Below are 21,468 nucleotides of genomic sequence, written 5' to 3'. Positions count from 1 at the left end.
GCAATCGCAACATTGATCTGAAATCAATCTCTGTAACTGTATTTATAATCATAATATTAAATTAGACTCATACAGTGCTTTTGTAAATATTCAGATACTTATTTCCACATTTTCTTGCCATTTTAAAGGCAGGGTTGGTCATTTATGAAAACTAGCATGATTTTGAAAGTAGCATTCAAAATGGAGCAATGGAGATTGAACAGACACTCACGTACACGGTTAATTTTATACCGTTATGATGCCGATCTCTGTTCAGAAATGTCATATTTTAAATGTTTACATCACTGGTCATCAGATTTAGGCTCATACTTGCCGTTTTAAAGTACGGGTTTCATTTTTTAAGTCTTTAAATCGGTAAAGACCCCAACTTTTCCATTAACCGCCAATTCATTCAGATGGAATGATTTCACCCAGAAAGGGGCGGGGCCGGCATCGTTTGGGCAAAGTACCGGGATGGGGTGCTCTCATGAATTGGCCAAAGTTTTTACAGGCTTACAACTGCTACAGATGATGGATTTTCTTAGTTCCTTTTTCAGAGAACACGAGTTATTAATTTCTGTCAGGACCGAAAGACAACGTCAACCAAAATCTAAAAAAGTTTATCTGGAGAAAATTAGTTTATAAAATATTGTTATTGGATCTAAACATTGTAAAATAAACTTTGGTTTGCACGATCATCTGCTTTCATTTTTTGTCTAGCACTTAAGGTTAAGGTAGCTACACATACTTTTCAAATACTTTTCTAAAACACCCTACGTCCATTCACAATTTCAGTTCCTACAGTCTCATAATTGAACTCTATCCTTGAGTAAGAAAAAGAAAAGACCCCCACTGATGGCCGTGTTTTGTCAGCTTAGGAAAGTTTAATATTCCATATTGTCAGAAGCGAAAACACTTGAACATAAAAGTGAAAGGAGTACATTTCACTGAATGCACTTACAGAGCAATATTACTGGGCTGCATTGATCTGAAATGAGATTATAATGAAGACCGGATACACAGAGCAGGAATACTGGAGATCAGAAGTACAGGTAGATAAAAGAACATCAGAGTGTAATTAATGCTGTCAGCCTAGTAGCACATTGAAACCTCAGTTCCTGAATCTAGTTAAATATAGCAAGGGGTCTTCAGAGATAAAAAAATATTCTTCACAGTAGTTTTTTTTTTTTTTCAACACATCCATGCACGTCATTGTAAATCATCATTGACACACTTCAAATGGCACTTAAAAAAGGAATAAAGGAAGAAAAAACAGCTTGTTCGTTTACTTACTTGACATGGAGGTTATAAGGAGGAGTCGAAGGATCAGACTCAAGGAATGTGTGTTGCTGGAGTGTGTACATTTCTGCTGTTTGTTGAAATAAAAGTTCCTAGTTTTTGATAATAACGAATCTTCTGCTGTCTGCATTTCATGACTTAATCAAGTGTGCACGATGTCAATAATGCACCAGACATACACAACAAGTTCTCGCTGATGGAGATCACGAAATACTCAACAAGTCAGCAGACATTTGACTGAAAGTACTACTGGCAAGTAGTAAAGCACAGTAAACTTTGTATCACCTACATACCCTTCACTTTGTTCCAATGTAGACACATACCATAGAATCCCTATTTGACCTTTTCTTTAATTGTATACATAAAATAAACAAATAAAACAAATACTTGGGCACTGTGAGCACTTGGCATCTTTCAAATCATAAAACAATAGAACAAAGAACATTTTTTGTAGACAGCCAACATATTCAGTGAGGTGGAACTGTCCGTTGTCCCACGTTCACTTGCAGCAGTACAGTAGTCATGTTAGTACCAACCGGCGCTTGATTGAAGGTGTAGAAGAAGTTTTAGTCCGCTCTCCCTTTTTGACTCACCGTCTCCAGGAGACCATATTTAAATCTGATTGTTAACCAACCTATAAAGTGCTTTCAAAAATAATCTTCTCATCATAATCATTCTCATCTATACAATAAATCAGTATGACAATTAGGGCGTTGTTAGGAGTATGAAAGAAAGAAAGGAGAGGAAGAATTAAAAAGGGTCTATTCAGGCACGAGCAGAGAGCTCTTTCTCTTTCTCCTCCTCTTGTCCCTCCCTCCACTGCTTTTCTTTTCCTTCCTGTTGTTGTTGTTGTTGTTGTTGTTTTTTTTACTTCTTGAAAGGTGTCAGTCTGCCAATGTTATGCCAGAAAGTGGAGGTTTTGCGCTTGGGCTCGGCAAGCATGAAGACCTGCTGCTGGGGCAGAGCAGTGGGGAGAGAGGGGTGTTTCTGTCGCAGGAGGAAGTCGTAGTAGGGTCTGGTCACCGCTAAAAAAAGGAGGAGAGAATGTCATTACGACATAGATTTATGGCCTTGAGCTTTTTGTAATTTTTTTCTTCAAGCACAGTTAGTCACATCAAAAACATCCCATGTTTTGAAGGCCTACTAGCAAATTACTATTTATTTAAGCTACTCAAATCTTTCAGTGGAAAAACATTGACAAACATTGTAGGTGTTGGACTTTATTAAAATAGCTTAACAAGGATAAAAAGTGATACGAAAGCGCTCATATTTATTTTTAAAGAAGATCTCAGTCGTGTTGGTATTTTGTAACAGTCCTCAGAAATAACTCTGCTGTTCTATTTTGGAGGAGAAGTATTTTTAGTACGAAAGTCAAACCTTAACTTAGCTTTTTTGAGAGAAAATTCCTGAAGAATACAAGTCATACAGTTTTATAAAACGTACTGCTCCATGCATTATTAATCTGTTCTCATATATCATACATAGTGTGGTGACCAGTGTCCAAGCCAAGGGTGAAAGAAATCTTGGGACTGATACTGTACTGAGACTTAAGATGATCCCCAGGGAAGGGGAGGGGTTTAAAAAAACATTTGATCAATTCATTCATTAAAGCAGTTCATTTTATAGTCCTACGCACGATCACAAGTGGACATCTTTAAGCACGGCAGCTTATACCTGCTAATTAAACGTATCTCTACCTGCTTCAAGAAACCACTTGTGATTGGATGTCACTTTCCAGCTCTAAATGCAAAGGATCTGCCACTCAGTGCTATTGTTGCCTTGTTTACAGACACTAGGTAGACCTTTAATTAGATTCAGGCCATTTGTCGCCAAGACTGTGTCGAAATGTTAAGATTGAAATGATCTCAATGCGTCCTTAATGAATCTAGTGTTTTTGTGATGTGTACCGAGAGCTTCTCAATCGTGACCAATTCACCCAAGATGTGAATCTTAATGCCAGGTGTAATAAAGGCATTCAGTTCAGGTGCTTAATGCCAAAGATAAAACTACTGAAGACTTATTTTTCTTCTGTGAGCACGTGGATGCTTACCTTTAGGTTTTCCAGCTGGATGGCTTTTGCAGGCATTCAACATGGCCTGTTTCTTCTGGACCTCTGTGAGAGAAAAGCCTAAGAAAGAAGAGAAGATAATGACTATAAAGCTTTTTTTCTTTTACAATCAGTCTTTTATTGAATGGGAAAAAACCTGAGAGAAAATTCGGCCAACAAAAAAAATGGCTTGCAGAGTCAGCGGATTGATTGATAAGCTCTGGAGCAGATTTAATGAGAAGGTTCCACATTGATCCGGACTTTATCTACAGAATGGACCGACTCCTTTGACTTGCAGTTGGGAAAACTGAGTTTTCTGACTTCAAAACACATTATTTGACTTAATAGGCTAATTTAACACTTTTTTCTTGAATTCTGAATGTTATGATATGTGCAGGTAATCTGACCTGTCTCGCGGTCATGCTGGACTTGACTCCTCTCATCAGTGAAAGCTCGTAGCCAACGCTGTTTCTGTTCGGGCTTTTTGGCACACAAAAGATGGACCTCGTCACCAGCTAGCGACCGTAGCTTCAGGGCGTTCTTCACGCTGATGTTGAAATGCTTCTCCTTGCCGTCCTCCACGTCTATCACCTCCATGTGGTCCATGTCCATCCGACCCTTATAGTACAGCATGTCCCGGCGCAAGAGATCCTGAAAAATATATTAGGATGGCTAATTCAGCGAGGAAGTACAAGATCTAAGTAATAAGCAGATAAAGCAAGATTCAGCATGAGAGAATGGTTGAATGCATGTTACAGATTAAAAAAAAAACTATTATTACTGAAAACAGTGTAAGGAACCGTGGTAAGCACCTTTTTGCAGTAAACCATCTGATGGTCAAAGAGGAAAAACATTCTCTGTTGACTCTTGGCCTGAGGCTGGGACAACTTGGTCAACTCCCCGGAGAAGATGAGATCAGAGCTCCTACTCAAGACGTCTTCACCCTGCATGGATCGAAGCAAGCACACAAACGGTGGTTACTTTCTATCCCAGTCCTGTTGAAAATTACACTGTTCAGCATTTCATAGCATAGACGGTTCATGCCATACCTCCCAGTCCTCTATTGAGCTCTGCCACTGGGCGATCTTGTCGATGTTCTCAAGGCGCCGTTTCCTCTCATTGATAAGTCTGGCCACATTCTTCATGGCATTTAAGGCTGCCTCAACATCTTTGTAGTCCCTAAAAGACAGAGATAATCACATGAAGGTAGAATTTTAAAATAAAGTCTTCAGCCTTTTGTGTAATTCTGGCCACAGTCTATATTTTTTTTAAACAGAACATGTTTCTTTTCTTCCAAGACAGGAAAAAAAGGTAACCTCCTAACAAGTACTGTGTGTTAAATCAATCACAAAATACATTAGTGAGAGGGGGGGGGGGGGGGGGGGGGGGTGTTACATAGATGGAGTGAAAACACGCATGAAGTGCACATATTGGAAACAAAATGTGAATATTTTGACATTGATCGAAAGATTAATATGAATATTAAAGAAGATATTTCCATGGTAAACCGAACATCATCACCCTGTCTCTGTTAAAGGCAGGGTTGGTCATTTTCTCCAGATATACTTTTTAAGATTTTGGTTGAAGTTGTCTTGACAGCTCCTGACAGACATTAATAACTCATGTTCTCTGAAAAAGGATCAAAGAAAATCCGTCATCTGTATCAGTTGTAAGCCTGTAAAAACTTTGACCAATGTCTGCCACGAGGTACCAATCTGATGAACCAATCAGACGCCTCCCTGTCTCCCTGCTCGTTCTCTACCCCATGCATGCACGAGCCCACACTCAAAGCATGAGCTGAGGTCTGCTTCTGGACCAATGGTGCTTGTGCATGTAAGTGAGGGGGCGTGGCTTTTGAGGGAGCACAGAGGGGAGGGGGTGGGTGCAGACGGAGCACTGAGGGAATGCTACTTTCAAAATCATGCTAGTTTTCAAAAATTACCAACCCTGCCTTTAACTAAATGGAGTTGGCCTTCCTTAAGATAAATACATATAATTGAAAGTTGATTTCTAATATTTGCACATATAAGCCCCAATGGATCTCCTAAAACCTTTTTTTTCTGAGTGAGAACAAAAAGTGTGTAGTCACCTGTGCTGAGGGTTGGTGTATTTTAGCAGCTCGGCCAGCTGCAGTGGGTACTTGCAAATCTTCTGAACGGGGGTGAGCAAAAAGCCATCTAAGGAAATGTCAATCATCTTTTGGAGCAGTCGGCAGGCCTCAAAGAAAAACACGTACTTGTTGACCTTCATGAGCTTGGAGAGCTGAACGCAGGCATTGGGGTGGTTGTTGCAGTACTCGGAATATATCTGGAAATCTGTTTGCTAAACAAAAGGGAACAGGGATGTGATTAGAAACAGGAGAACTGCTTTGGTGGAATATTAAGCCCAAAGAATAAAGATATGCATAAATAAAAATAAAACTAGTTAAAGGGTTTAGGGGAAAAAATGTAAATGTTTGCATGCCACTTTTTTACAAATAGCAACATGGATGCAGTAATTTATAGTTTTCATGAAGCTCTCTGCACTCAATCTGTTCAAATTGATTTAGCAACCAAGCTTACATGTTCTAGGAAGCAGCAGCCGATCTCACTGAGGTGGGGCTGCTCCTTGTTGAATTTCTTTTCCAGACCTTTCAGGAACTTTCTCTGGAATCGATAGATCTCTTCGATATTGCCAAAGATAGTACGAAGCTGCTCCTCGTTGAACATGTCCGTCCTCTTGCGGCATTGTTTGATATAACCCTGAGGAAAACAGAAAGATAGACTATAAAATAAATACATGTAATGATTACAGTGCTATACTATTATTTACAGACTACAGTCAACCACATTACAGGCAGATCAGTGAGCTGACGTCACCTCAGCCAATCCAGGACTTTGGATTTAGTCCTGTTCATGGTTTGAGTTATTCAATTTAAAGTCTTCCATGTAGACTGTTTGAGTTTAGTTAAAATTCTGACAGCAATCCTTCAAAGTGTAGGAGGAACTCAAGTCTGCTGACTTGTTAAAAAACAACTGCTCAGAATGTCACAGGGTCATGGTTAAGAAATAATGGCTTGGTGGAACTGATATACTACAATTTCTAAACAGGACAACATCGTGTTAAAATGTGAAGCTAGCCTTTACCTCACAGATGTCTTTCAGGTGTTTGATGTAGTCTCTCTCTGTGCTCATGATCTCATTGATGACATTGGTCCTCATCTGCTCTTTGCAGGGTAAACCAGGTCCCAGCAACAAGCCCAGACCTGCCCGGTCCTTTTCTCCTGCCTGAGCCTCCTCCAGATGGGCCAGGTACTCCTCCATGGGCTCATCCTGGTTTACACGCAACTGAGGAGGAAACAGGTAACCTAAAACCTCAAGAAAAGCTTCGATACTCGCAAAATCTTAACATTTTTAGCTGATTCACTATTCATTTAAAATCAAACAGGTGTGAACTGCATTTTGAAAGTTTTCAAAGCTACAGAAAAACAGTTGTGTAATTGATTTTCGAGAAGTACTCAGTGAAAAAACAATTTTTTCTAATGCTTTCTTTCAATGTATTTCTCATTAATTATTTTCTTTGCTTGTACAGTTTAGCATAAGAAAATAGTAGGCTAATCATGAGCAAGGGCCGCTTGGTGGAAAAAGGGCTTTAGTGTTAACACACACAAACACACACATACAATAAACACATTTCAAACTGTGCAGTAACACAAATACTTTATAACATCTCAAAACTTTTTACTACTTTGATACCTACTAATGCAGCAGCTGCAGTCATTATTCAGACAATTCGATTGAAAAACTTGTAATAGAATGATTTGTGTTGGATGCTGGACAGAGTTTGTCTTACCCGCACAAAGCTGGCAGGGAACCAGCCCTCACTGTCCATGATTCGACCCCACCACCACTCTTTGTTGGTGGCGTCCACTACTTCGATGACATCACCAGCCTTGAAGCCCAGCTCCTGATCATCCATGGTGACATGGTCCCAGAGAGCCTCGGCATATACCACGCTGCCATCACTGATCAGCTGTGCACAGGTAAGGACAGTGGTCAGATTAAGGTCATGTTTTTATCAAGTTTCAGCACGTGGTGCAACAATATGGTTAGAACTCGTCATAAAATGTGCTGTAATGTCATGGTCAATGAATCAATCAATCAGGGTCAGTTCCCAGCTCACATGGCAAGGATGGGGTTAGTGATGTAACTGACTTTAGAACAACATTATTCAAACCATAGAGTTCAACCAGTTACCTTCTTTCATCACAGTTTACCACAGTGACCATTAGGAACTGGCTGAATGAACACATTTCCTTGAACTGACTTAACAGTAACTGACTTCACCTAGCACTGACATGCAGCTGGTTAACAATATTTATCATGTCAATTCAGAATGTCTTTTTTTGACTTTTGGAGGGCTTAGTGAAAAGCTAAATAACCCTGATTTTCCTTTGTCTTTATTTGTTTGCCAGACAGGGAAGATCTTGTGGATAAATGTTGGGTCTCCTTAAATAAATCAACAAAGAGTATGGTCTAGACCTGCTATTTTTGTAAAGTGTCTTGAAAAATAGGCACAATACAAGTGAAGATTGATTGATCTAGGGACACTAGTGAGTTTTTTAACTTTAACATCTAAATGATCTTATATCTGCCTATAACATACTAGACCAAATCTAAAAAAAGTGAATGAATGTGTGCATTACTTCACTTGAACATTCAAATGTCTTCACCTTCAGGGCTTAATCTGTGAGCTTGTTTGCAACAGCTGCTTTTTCTACATTCATCACTTGGCAGCTACAGAGCAATATACATTCATAGTTGTGTTTTTGTCCACTTTGTGTGTTTACGCCTCAAATGGAAATACTTGTTTCTTTCACTGCCTAATACCCCATGTTCACCAACTAGCGTGTAATAGTGTCTCTTTAATTTAAAACCAGATAGCAAACATTGGGCTAAAACTCACAAGACAGTTAGTTAAGTGTAGCTACTGAATCATATTTTCATCCAACTCAAAGTTGTTCATAATTATCGAGAATGAAAAGAGAGAGAGACTTTAAAAAAAAAAAAAACAAGTGTGGATGTGGAAATAAAGATCAGAATACATTTTGTGATAATAATAAGGTAATTTGGTGCTTTTTAAACACTTAGATGTTTATCAGTGATTATTACATTAGAATATATTGAATTTTTCAAATTAATACGATAGTATATGGTATAAACCATGGCATTTTGTGAAACTGATACGAGTACAGAAACCGATGATACAGCTCTGTACACTGTAGTTATTAATAAAGTTAGCATTCAATTGACCAAAACAGCATACAGTCAGTTTTGATGTCATAAGATGAATGGAAGGCCGGTAATTAGCTCAGTAGTGCTGTAACATGAGCTATAACTATGTGTAAAATATATGAGTCTCCATAATACACCAGCTTTGATATAGGCTACCAAGCATGGACTAATGTTGAAGTCTGAATCTGAGGGCAGAATGAGAGATCAATGAGGAGCTTAAGGTGGAAGTAAACTCAGCAGAAAGAGGAAGTGTGAGAGACAGAGAGAGACGGAGGAGGGGAGCAGGAACAGAGCGAGACCAGAAAAGAGATGGAGCCAGTGTTACTGATGAAGACACTGCAGTGGTCATATTTCACACTGCCTCGTACACACACCGCCAATTTTACTGCGTCAACATGGCCCCTAGCCCCACAGAGGGTATCCATTATGCTGCTCAGCATCTCAACCCTGGAGAGGACACAAATTCTTACTAGAACACATCAGCCCACAATCGCTGCTCTCTGCAGGTTGTGTCTTTTGGTGATCCCAAAAAAAACTATGCTCTTCTTCACAATACCTTACTATCGTTTTCAAGAAAAAGTCCTTTCATTTTTTTTAGCACCACTGATACATTGCAATGAGGAAAACAAGAGACTTTGGCTGTTGCTAAGCAACACACCCACACCATCTTGCCTTACTGCTGTCTCTATCTCTAGGTTCTTCTTTGACATGACACCACAATATCCTCTTGTTAAATGTTGTGATAGTAAACAGCTTCTTACTCCCTTTCAAATAGGCTGAGCTTCATGACCGTGCTCAAAGAAATGACCACACCAGCAAAGGCTTAAACACAGACAGACAGAGAGACGCTATCACACACAAGCAGCTCTGCCCCTATAGCCTTTTCCCCATTTCCCGAGAATGCAATATGAGCAGATGAACGAGTTGGACATCCACAGGCTGTTTTTTTTGTTGTTGTTGCTGTCAACTGGCTCAGGACAACTTATAAATCTGCAAAGGTAAAAGTTGCCTGTTTAGTCATCTCATTTAGGCTAATTAGTTAGCAAAGTGGGGATTAAGCCTTTAGCCCAATTAATTAGTATAATTATTTGGTATTACCAACTTGATGGAGAGTCCACATTCTAGGGAAAAAATTACAAGCAGTGTCCCTCACCCAGCTGAGGTTGTTCCTCCAGAGAGAGTAGACGGATTGGGTGTGGGATCTATTTCTCGGCAATAAAGGAAACAAAGGAGTGCTAATCCAATAAAAAAAAGGATCCCTTTTAGACTGACATTCATCATACTTGTGTTACATCTTAAGTGCCCAGGCAATTCTAAGCTTTTTGAGGTTGCTAGACATTATCAGACCTTAAATGAATACATGCAGATGGCATTTTTTAGATTTAGCCTGCTCTTTGTCACTTTTTGAAGGTCAGGAAAATCCCTCCAGTTATGAGCAGTCTGCCAACTGCTCATAGACATGTCCAACATGTTACAAGGGGTCTAATTCTAAGGGGACATAAACCAAAATGGTTGGGTAAAGTGGGTTTATTTCATGTTTTAATTATGCAAATTAAACTGATATTTAAGGGATGATGTCAAAAAGCTCCTTTTTGTGAAATAAACAATCGACAACATATAACAAGGTGTTCCAACGTGTGGAAATACTGCACGGGATAGCAGAACACAATGAGAGAACACAGAGTATAATGATGTGTCCTTTGCAGTCATTTACCAAAGGAGAAAAGGACACTATAAACATTTTCATCCATAAAAAGCTTTAATAGATTTATTTAGATGTTATGAGACACTACTGCTGGGAGACTCCAAGCTGTAACCACCAAAACCAATGTCCCAATGCCATTAGCTTATCACACTCAGAAAGCTAACAGTTTGTATGACACTGTGACAAGTACACCCTAAATTTCAGCCACTACAATGATTAAATGTTCAATATTTAATTTCCTTTTAGCCGTATACACCTGAGTGCCAGTTTGAATTCTTTGTTTTCTTTCCTACACTATACAGATTTTGAGACTGGAAAACAGTTGCCTTTGTCTTTGGTTTTTCTACCCAATGTCTAAGCAACTCCACTTAGGCACAAGGTTGTCAATAATATCACTTTGTTTCTCTTCTCCATCAATAATACTGATTTTCTTTAAAGTGGTGAGTATGAAAAAAAATGGTTCACATAAAAAATAGGGCCAAAAAAACCCCCAAAACTATTCTGACAAGAGAGTGGTGAGTATGATGAGACTTTATAGCATAAACAGTGACACTGAACTGATTTTAACAAGGGAGGAAGTCAAAATTCAAGGAAGGTTTGAGTATGGATTTGCAGCAGATGAACACAGGAGAAAGTGAAGCTGGAAGACTACTACTATAACTAAAACATACACATATAAATGGGGGCATAAAGGACTGTTTATTATATTTGTATTTCGCCCAGTTGAACAGAAACCCCTAACCTCTTCCATGTCTGATTTGAAACAGACCAGGTATATTGGCATACATAAAATGATATTTTATGTTACAGGTTTAACTTGTCAGATGCAGTGGTTGCAACAACACTGACAGGACTTCCAAAATATCAAAATTTACCTGGACAAACTGCAAACAGCAGGACATCTAGCAGCAGCGGCTTGTGTGTAGTTCATGTAAAAGTGTTCGTGCACTCAAAAACACTAGCTTGTTCAAAAGGAAAGAACTGTTTCACCGTCGAGAGAGGTGCATATCATATCACTAACAATATTTTCAATGGGCAGCAGATCTGTTAAAACCGACAAGTTCTAAAGTTGAAAACACGATCAGCCCAGGTTATCTAAGAGCTGTAACGAGGTCGCTGCAGAGTGTGTTACATCACCTGAAAGCATTCTACTCTTGATTTTAAACGGTTTGTTCATCCAAATTTAAAAAAAAAAAAACATACTTTTTTTCAATTTGACTTCAGACAAAAGATGGGCCTAATATTAATTTTCCATAGTAGTACCGGATACTCTCTCTGAGGAAGATGTTGCTTTTCCCCCCCAGACTGAACAAATACCCAATACCCAAAAAACATGTATCCTATAAACCTTTGAGTATAGTTAAGTATTATTTATCCAAACCTCATATACATATATCCCTTTGTAAAATAACATTAAGCATGTTCCTTCCTAGATAGTAACAAACGCTCTGTAAAGTAATTTGACCCTAAATGACTGCAGCCCCTCGTATCAAACACATTTTGAGTCATGTCATGTCATTTTTTTTGGGGGAAAAAAACTACACTCTATGCTCATCTATGGGGAAATAAGGGTTAGGGTTAACCCCTTGCTTTAAAAGATGGCACAATATATTTAGGAGGTAAGTTTAAAGATTCATGTCTTCAGGAAGGACAAAAGAGGTTGAAAGCTGAAAGCCACAGACATAGGGAAGTAAGTAAAGTGTTCAGAAAAGGGCTTATTCATAGTTTGTGAGGAGAATAGCAGTTTCCTTCTCTTTTTAAGCAAAACAATCGCACTTATATCACTTCTGTTGTATTGATTTGGAAATGTCAAATACAGAGACAAACATTTCAAAGTCAAGAAACATCAATGCATCTTCAATACTAGATTTGTACCTATGCCTATATAAGATGAGCTGCTGTTTTTTCTTACATGTTTCGATTACACCGTTGTATACACATCATCCATTCTCATACAAAATGATCTCCCCTCTCCTATTGGATGTACCTGTGTTCTGCTGCTGCCATGTTGGACACCCATCAATTCCAGCAGTCCTCCTCCAATCCTTTTGTTCCTCTGTGTTTAGTTTATCTGGTCTTTCTCTCCATGTAGGATCATGTGTTCATGAGCATGTGTGTGTGTGTGTGTGTGTGTGTGTGTGTGTGTGTGTGTGTGTCTGTGTTAGTTTGTGTGTATGAGAGAGTGGTGGTCAGTGGGGTTGGCTCTACTGGAAGGCCAGCAGGAACATGAGCACCACATTGATGATGATGAGCAGCATCATAATAAGGAACACCACCACCTTCTGGGTCTCCGGGGGGAGGTTGCATCGCAGCATTGCACTCAAGAATCCCATCCTCTGCCTGCTCCACCTCCCCGAACCGCTGCCCCGAGCCATCAGTCCCCTGGCCTCCTCCTCCTCCTCCTCCTCAGCACCGCTGCCCCTCCCCCGCCGCCTCTCCCTCAGCGCTGAGCCTCCACACCACACCGCGTCAACTGGTCCTCCTCCTTGACTATCGCCGTCGCTGTCGCCTAGTGTTGCTCTCCTCCTCCGCTCGGCTCCGGCGGTCGCCTCCTCTGCCTCTCCTGCCACTTTGCCCAGTGTTGCCCCGGCCTGCCGGTGGAGGCTGGGTGCCAATCTGTGTCAGCGTGTGCGAGAATGTGTACACTGTGAAGCTATTTGTGTGTTACGTGCTGAGCATCGCACCTTGTCCTCTTTCTCCTCTTTAAGAAATAGACAACTCCTCTCTCTTCCTCCTTACTATATTCAGCAGTTCAGACGTAATACTCGGTTTTCTTGCTCTTCGCGGTCAGGATTTCAGGATAAAAGACGGTGGAAAGGACGCTGCTTTCCCCACGTTCATGCTCATGCCTTCACGTCTTTTCCTTCCTCTTCTTTTATCCCTCTGTTCTCTTTTATTCCAGCTTGTTCCTTTGTCACTCTAGCCTAGATTCGCTCCATCGCTGTCTACATCGCAAACCTTCCAGCCATTTGTTCTCCTTCTGGCCTGTTTTCTGTCTCTCCTCTCCCTCGGTCTCTGCCCACCTTCTCTCTCTGTTAACAGCTCCTGCTAAAATGGTGCTCGGTGCGCTGCCTGGAGCTGTGCAGCCTCAGCCATCCATCTAACTACCAGGATCTCCCTCTTTTCTTCCCCCCCCCCCCCCCTTCCTGCCCTTCCTTTTTTTCACATACCCACCCTTGGATAGCTGGCAGCCAATCAGGATGCAGAATGTGTCATCGTATCCTGGATACCAGAGTGGTTGAGGCAGGGCCATAGCAACCCGTTGGGAGGGAGAGGAGGCCAAGGAGGGGCTGGTTGTTAGGGACAGAGGCCCCTCCCTGTGTGGATACCATGCAGAATAATGGACAGATCTCTAGGTAAATCATGTGTGTGTGTGTGTGTGTGTGTGTGTGTGTGTGTGTGTGTGTGTGTGTGTGTGTGCGCATGGTTGTTTGAAAATAATAACAGGTTTATGTGTTTATTGCATTTACAATAAAGAGCAGATACAATTTTATCGGGGGTAAATAGAGTATTTCTGATTCCGATAAAAAGGAGCTGCGTAAATAGAAAAGATGACTATGTGATAACATTACAATGATTTTAATTGAGAGACTTACTCCTACTTCATTCTCAGTCTCTGGATCTCTACTTCAAGCATGCGCATAAGTGACCACAGGCAGCCGAATCTGTCAAACTGTCTTAAGTAAAAAAAATCCAGGTTGAGTAATTTGTGGATACGGCATGGCAATAGCCTGGGACATTTACATTGATCAGAGTTTCTCTTCTTTATGCTCTTTACTGCCAAACTTATACATTATGTTTTCTTACGCCTGAGTTCAAATTGAAGAAACAACCCTTGAAAATGTTGTATTGATATTAACCAATTAACGGTCACCACTGCAGACGGCTCCTCCTCGTCATACCCACTCTGCCCTGCTGGAGCCGTTAGAGAACATTCAGTACCGGTTATCTTGCACGTGAGGGACGTGTGTGAAAAGCAATCTCTGAAAATATCAGAGGCCTGTCTTTAAATTATCTATAAGATGTCAAAAATTCATGAGAAAGGGGGACTGTGATGTGTTTTCAATGGGAAGGTAATTGATTTATCACTATGCCACCAGTATAGATAGAAGAACATCTGCAGCTGCCCCAAAAAATGAAGTCTACTTATTGATGCTTTTGTTTGATTGTAAGATTGACAGCTGTGGCTCAGAGTTAGAGCACTTTGTGCATCACTGTATAAACGTGTTTGTACGTTTAATGCTGTTTAAATGCAGTCCAATTTGCATATTATTTTACAAATGTTTTTGGACAACAAACTGTATTTGTAAGGTGAACATATTAAAGCAGTTAAGATTAAGAGAGAGATTTACTTTTATTGATCCTGCAAGGGGAAATTTCAGTTTTTACACTCTGTAAGTCATGAACACGCACACAGGCTGAAATATACACACACATGCAGAAACAGGATCCTATGGACATGCACTAATGGAGAGAGGCCAGGGTGACGGAGCTGCCCACTGATGGTGGGGAGAGGGTTTGGTGCCTTGCTCAAGGGCACCTCGGCACTGCTCAGGAGGTGATCTGGCACCTCTCCAGCTACCAGACCAACTTCTATATTTGGTCCGCACCGGAACTTGAACCGGCGACCCTCCGGTTCCCAACCCAAGTCCCTACAGACTGAGCTACTGCCGCCCACAGTAAGGCAGTTTGTAGGCTTTATAGAATTCACTGAACCCTCTATTGGTTTTAGATTTTTTTTTAAAAGTGATATCTTTAGCTTTAGATAATGCAACTAATGGTAGATGGTAAATGGACTTGAGGTGGTATCATGCTTTTCTAGTCTTCTGACTACTCAAAGCGCTTTTTACACCACATGTCACACCCATTCACACACTGATGGCAGGTTGCCATGTAGTGAGACCATCAGAAGTAACTAATCCATTCATACGCATTCATATGCCGCCGACAAAGCAGCGGGAGCAATTTGGGGATAAGTGTCTTTCCAAAGGACACATCGGACATGTTGCTGTAGGAGCTGTGGATCGACCCCAGACCTTCCAGTTGAGAGACGACTACTCTATCAAATGTGCCACATCCGCCCCTAAGAGCAACTAATTCATTTTTAACTGCATGGCTGTGCAACTCAATTGATTATCTAGCAGCAACAACACAAAAAACTGTGCCGGCGTCTTTAAGCTACAACGGCCAAGCTGGCCCTGGTCCCTCCCATGGGTTAGGTCAAACAGGGTGCCTGCTGGGATCTGTATTTTGATAGAAGCTTTTTGCACCAGCTGTGAGTAAGTCCTAACTTAGCCTAGATTTAACATTAATTTGAGTAAATTGTCATTTATGCAATAGTTAAAAAAGCCGTTGAAATAGAGAAATTAGTCACAAAATTACTGTAAATTACAATAGTTATTCACAGAAGTATATTCACTACAAAGGCAGCAGCTTTTCTGGTTCACAGCATGATTCTTTTTTTTTTTATCTTCATATCAATTTTAGAATCCTTATTTATAAGACTTTTACAATGAGACCTTTCTGTGATCTCCCTAACCTTGTGCCTATATGCCTAGAAGAGCTATCAAGCGTTTCCTCTCATATTCTGTTATTCCCCTTTATCTCCACACCCTCAGAGTAGACCCTAGATGGTAAAAGATACAGCCTTTCAGTTTTAGATCATTTGTTTTTATCTGTTCAAAATTGTACAGAACATACCTCAATGTGCATTTGTGATTAACACAAACAATATAAAACCTTTCATTTGTTTTCACGTGAAGCAAAGAAAGTGTGGTACAGACTGCTCAATTTATGTCAATATGTCAATCACAACGTTCTAAGGCTAAAGTTTGTTTATTCAAATGATACGTTTGAACCTCTAAAAACAGTAAAACAGCCACTTCACCATCATATCAAATTGCAAGAAGAAGCAGAAGTTATCATTTCTAAGGAATAAACCTGAAACAAACTACTTAACAGCAAATACACAGAGCAGCCTCCAAGCACAACCTTGTTTAAGCTATTTTACATTTCACCAAAACAGAGTCTCTAATAGCTGAGCCTGCAGCAAAGAGAGTCTGACAGAACCCACTCAGCACCATTTTGTTGATACCCACATTTTATCTTGTCATGTTTGTAGATATAAGACATCAGTGGCCCACAAGATGGCAGCAGAGTGCAGACAGACTGTCTTATACTCTGTAAGAAGAAGAAACTCAGAGATGTGCAGTTGGTTGCCATGGTTTTTTGTTTTGCTGGGTCACTATCAACCGATCCAACAAAGGTTAAGGAGGGAAAGACTGTTTCGAACACAGCAAACACAAAGAAATAAACAAACAAAGAAATAAATATCTAAATAAATCCAACTCAGGCAGGTCGATGTCGATTAATTTGAATTAAGAGGCTTCAAGGTACTATTAGAGTGAATCTACTCTGTGAGTCATGTTTTACTGAGCTTGTGTATTAGCAGAATCCAGAGCAGGTATCCATGGCAACTTCATAACCTACCAACCTCAGAGCTTGTTTTGCCACTCCTCTTAATCAAAACGCATTGAGAGCCATCTCCAGCCTTTTGCCAGGCCTGGTTCAACTTAATAGCATTTTAAGACTGCATCTGCTTTCATTTCGACTCACCTAAAGGAACTTACAACTGGTGTCATAAAATAAGGCTAAAGAATATCAATGATGGATTAAGGACAATCGAATTTAAATGACATGAAGGCTTATTTAACTTTGGATAGGCTGTCGTTTGGACACAGAAATGAGGGATCAACTTCCACAATTCTGTACCCACTATTTCTACAAAGCCTTCAAATTGTTTTTCTTTTTAAAAGAAATTGGATGACTTCCTGTTTTTTTTTTTTTTTTTTTAAAACAAAGCATCTCTGGCTGACAACCATGACAAGTAAAAAACATAAAAGGCAGAATTCTGCCCAGCTAACAAAGGACAAGGACAAACAACATATCAGCACCTCAAGCCTGGGACATATATGTTTTTTAATTATCACAACTGGAATACCATCTGGATTAAAATCATCTAATCCTGGAAAAAAATGCATACATGATAATACCTACCTCATACCTATTCAAATTTAAACCTAAACATTAGCAATGTTAGCGCCTTTTAAATTGTACCATGGTGGCACTTTAAATAAACACTGTGGCAAGAATAACATACGATTACTTTTGCAGACAGAATAGTTTGAAAGCAGATCAAATAAAATATACATTTCCAACAAAAAAACATTGTATTTTGGGTAGAGATGTATTTTAATCTTCAATCCAAACACACTTGCTTTTATACATGACCCTGATGAATTCTTCATTTGATGTTTAAGACACGTCACCTACCTCGTTGATGGCCAACTGTTCTCCTCCTCCTCCTCCCAGGTGTCCAAAACGATGTCCGGAACTGCGAAACTCTTCATACAGCAGGTCCTCTTCACTGCCCAGGTCATCTCCAAACCCTGCCTTCTCTGAAGCCCCGTCAGGAACGACCACAGCTGAGATATGAAGAGAAAGGGAAAAAGAAAGTGAGAGTGTGACAAACTGACCTACAAATGATTTACACACATAATTCACAGTTGATTTAAATTCCTCTAAAGGGCGATGCATTCATTAAACAGCTGGCAGGGTTTGATGTTAAACAATTAGATATATATTACACAATTATTAACTTATTCTAATACTGGGCAAAAAAGCTGTTGAAGAAGAGAAAAAATAGTTTTCGTTTTCATTTCCAAGTAACATGACAAAGAAAATGTAACACAGGGAAACAGCAGAGATAATGTAATGTTTTCTGTTAGACATACAGCACTGAATTATTACAATATGATCATAATAAAGCTGTCCGTATAGCACATTTGAAGAATAAAAGTGCAGGGATTGAAAAAAAAGGGTGTTTGGGCACATTGCCACATTGACTATTAGCATAAGATTTGATGACCAAAGTATAAAAACGAAACATCAGGAGATTGTTGTGTGATTCTAGATAAATGCACTTTTTTTTGTCAAATTAAGAAAATATCTCCTAGTAATCAGCTGGCTGTCCATTCTGTCCATAGGCTGATAAAATGTGATGTTTTCACACAATCCAGGCGGGCTAGTTACAAACAGTCTGGCTGATCTAGTGGGTTTTTAATATTAAACTTGGATTCCCATCACCAGGCCCTTCAGTCACCTGCATTAACTTATTATTGGCAAGATCAGTACAGAGGAGACAATATTATTTTATACATGCATGATTTATGTTGAAATGAAAAAAAACAAAAAGAAAACTCAACAGAAGAACTAGTGAACCACTGTTTACAACATTTTCTACATCATACTTTAACAAGCTCATTTTGTCAGTTTGTTCAGTGTAATGGGGTGTAATATACATAACAATAAAACTTAATCTCTCCATGAAAAATAGTGTTGTGGTGGAAAGTGTTTCCTTAGTGATGCAGATACCTTCATTAAGTAAAGGCTAACTTTGTGAGTTTTAAGAGCTGCTCCTGGAAAAACTCTGAAATCTGACATCAGGAATGACAGAAATGTACAGACCTGGAGCATTTGTTTAAGTGTTATCGGAAATCTCAGAGCAACCAGGGGTCTAGCACTCACAATGACTAATGTGAATGCTTCTATGTTGTAGCCATGGAGATTGTTCCCATGGCTACCTTCCAACCTACATAGCCAAAACATTATCCACCGTAGTACATATCAGGGTGAAACATTTTTGATGAAAACAAATCTGCTGTCGATGGCCTGTCAGATATTTTCTACTGAGAGTCATACGCATCCTATATGATGAACATAATGTTGATTAGCTGACTTTTAGAACACAAGATTGTTCCAGATTCAACAACGGCCAAAAATATCCCACATCAACAGCCTCACAACATGCCGAGGCTCACAAAAGCAGGCATTGAATTTTGTTCCATCAAAGAAGCATCCTGAAGGAGTGTCTGAACTCACTTTGGCTACCTGACTGATGAGCTAAAAATAATCTCGCTGCCACACCTCATCATAGGCGTCACCCTCGGCTGCCTGGCTGACAAGCTGTTTTCACAGGAGACGTATCCCTAGCAACCGTCGAGCCAGAGTGAGACTGATATAATGAAAAAGCACATGGTGTCCCTTAGGTGGAAATGATACACTTGACAAGGCTTTAAGATAATTAAAGAGCAGTTAAAGGGCATTCTATTTTATCACACTACGAGAGGGGACATAAAAAGTACTCTGGTATCAACATCTGGTTAGATAAACTGAAGGCAGCTAATTTTTACATCTCCATCGTTGTCATCATCAGCAATGTGGAACCTTCGAGTGCTTTCCTTATGGGGGCAGTGTAGGACACCCTGACTGGTAATGTGGGATGCTGTAGAGCGATGGAGGGACTCCAGGTATTGAGTGACCTTTATTTTTGTGCCGATAGCTCCTGCAGTCTGGCTCGCAGTTGCATGGAGAAGTGTGACACAACAAGACACGGTCGTAGACTGCTAAACGGCCTTCAGTCTTGTCTTGTGCTAACAGTCAAAGCAACACCAAACGCTGTCCTGTCCCAGCTTAGGTCGAAATGTATTACTGTAACACTCAGGTTCATGAAATAAAGATCGCATCATAACTTTTACAAAAGGTTTGTCAGAGGAAAATATGTATATCCTTCCAGGGAAATCGAATGATTTCTTTGAACAATATGCTAACATCCTAGTGGATCTAGACCACAGATGCTTGCTATCGTGGTTGGAATGATTTTAGGAGGTCCAGAATAAAAAATACCCCATTAGGCCGCTACTGACCCCCTAATGTCTTAAACAAGTCATACAATTAGGCCATTGTGACATTGGTGTTTTCTTTTTTACTGAGACCCAAGTCATTTGGAACTGGCATAGCATTATCCACCCTCTGCTTCTGCTCTGTCATTATAAACACCCAGCAAACTGGAAACTCAGTTTGATTTAAATGCATTTGAGTCTAGCTGAAAGTTAAGATTCTATTGTTTTAAGGGATTTGCATATGGGAGTGACTCTGTGGAAAAAGCCTTTCTCAACAGCTGCTCTGGTTTACCTTCAGATTGGGGGGACACAATCTCCCAGGTCCCTCCTTCCATATGCAGGTAGTATTTACTTATGCCCTCTCTAGTAGGTGCTTCACTGTATTACTGAAAATGGACTTCACACACCTTATAAGAGACAAACTTTTTTCACATCACATGCACATGAGGTGCACATGTTCTCTTTTGGTAAATGGTAAATTAACTTGAGCTTGTATACGACTTTTCTGGTCTTCTGACCACTCAAAGTGCTCTTTCCACTGCATGTCGCATTCACCCATTCACACCATATTCACACGCTGATGGCAGAGCCTGCTATCTAATGTGTCCATCAGTATTATAACCCATTCATATACATTTACACGCCGCAGCGGTAGCAAATTGTGGTTTAGTGTTTTGCACAAGGACACTTCAAACATGTGATCGCAGGAGCTGGGGATTGAACCCTGACCTTCTGGTTGAGAGACAATAGACTCTACCACTGAGCCACAGCTGCCCCAAGGTTAGGATGAGGGTCATATTTAAATTTTTCTTTGTTTGTTGTCTGTAGGAGAAGCTGAAAATTAAAATCTGTGATTATGGCAACTCAATCAATCAATCAATCTTTTTTTTGTAAAGCACCAAATCACAACAGATGTTATCTCAAGAAACTTTACAAGAAGAGCAGGTCTAGACCATACTCTTTGTTATATCATTTACAACATTAATCCACCATGAGCCCAGCACTTTACAACACTTAGCAAAGTAAAAGCGGCAATTAGGATAAACTGCCTTTTAGCAGGCAGCCAAGCAGAGCCAGACTCATGTTGATCCGCTATAACTGTGTTGTCCTTAGAAAGTAGGATAGAGGGAGACGCAAGAGAGACAAACAGAGACAAACAAACTCAACTCACTGAATATCAATTCAGTTGAACACAAAATGAATCCCATGGTACACAAGTTAACCCCAACAGCATTAAAAGAAAATCTTAATTAGACACCATTAGGGTTCCAAAAAAAGAGGTGTTGGTACATGAGAACCTACTTCTCCTGCTAGACTAAATAAGTACAGGCACTCTTTTGTTCCTCACTCTGTGACTCTGCTCACCCAACAAAAAAAAGTAAATGGAGCTAATCGCCCCCTTAAATCATGGTGCAGCCGCATTCT

At 40.0% G+C, this 21,468-nt stretch overlaps 1 protein-coding gene across 4 annotated transcripts in view; it reads right to left on the bottom strand.

Moving 5' to 3' along the window:
- Window positions 1-841: 841 nt before the first annotated feature.
- The window catches only part of arhgef4 (Rho guanine nucleotide exchange factor (GEF) 4), a 78,518-nt gene continuing 57,891 nt past the window's right edge, over window positions 842-21,468 (bottom strand). For 3 of the 4 annotated variants that reach the window (XM_061064019.1, XM_061064020.1, XM_061064021.1), the window contains 10 exons: window positions 17,636-17,787; window positions 7,157-7,336; window positions 6,451-6,651; window positions 5,887-6,066; window positions 5,415-5,647; window positions 4,375-4,504; window positions 4,138-4,269; window positions 3,733-3,976; window positions 3,329-3,406; window positions 842-2,303 (listed from right to left, as the gene is read on the bottom strand). In XM_061064019.1, coding sequence (XP_060920002.1) covers window positions 2,146-2,303; window positions 3,329-3,406; window positions 3,733-3,976; window positions 4,138-4,269; window positions 4,375-4,504; window positions 5,415-5,647; window positions 5,887-6,066; window positions 6,451-6,651; window positions 7,157-7,336; window positions 17,636-17,787 — 1,688 coding nt within the window. In that variant the 3' untranslated portion in view covers window positions 842-2,145. Of the gene's footprint in view, window positions 2,304-3,328; window positions 3,407-3,732; window positions 3,977-4,137; window positions 4,270-4,374; window positions 4,505-5,414; window positions 5,648-5,886; window positions 6,067-6,450; window positions 6,652-7,156; window positions 7,337-12,290; window positions 12,670-17,635; window positions 17,788-21,468 lie in introns of those variants that run through there. The other variant, XM_061064022.1, reaches the window with a different exon arrangement.

The sequence above is a fragment of the Labrus mixtus genome, chromosome 19, assembly GCF_963584025.1.
Source record: "Labrus mixtus chromosome 19, fLabMix1.1, whole genome shotgun sequence".
Lineage (NCBI taxonomy): Eukaryota > Metazoa > Chordata > Actinopteri > Labriformes > Labridae > Labrus > Labrus mixtus.
This window is presented reverse-complemented; position numbering and strand designations above follow the sequence as displayed.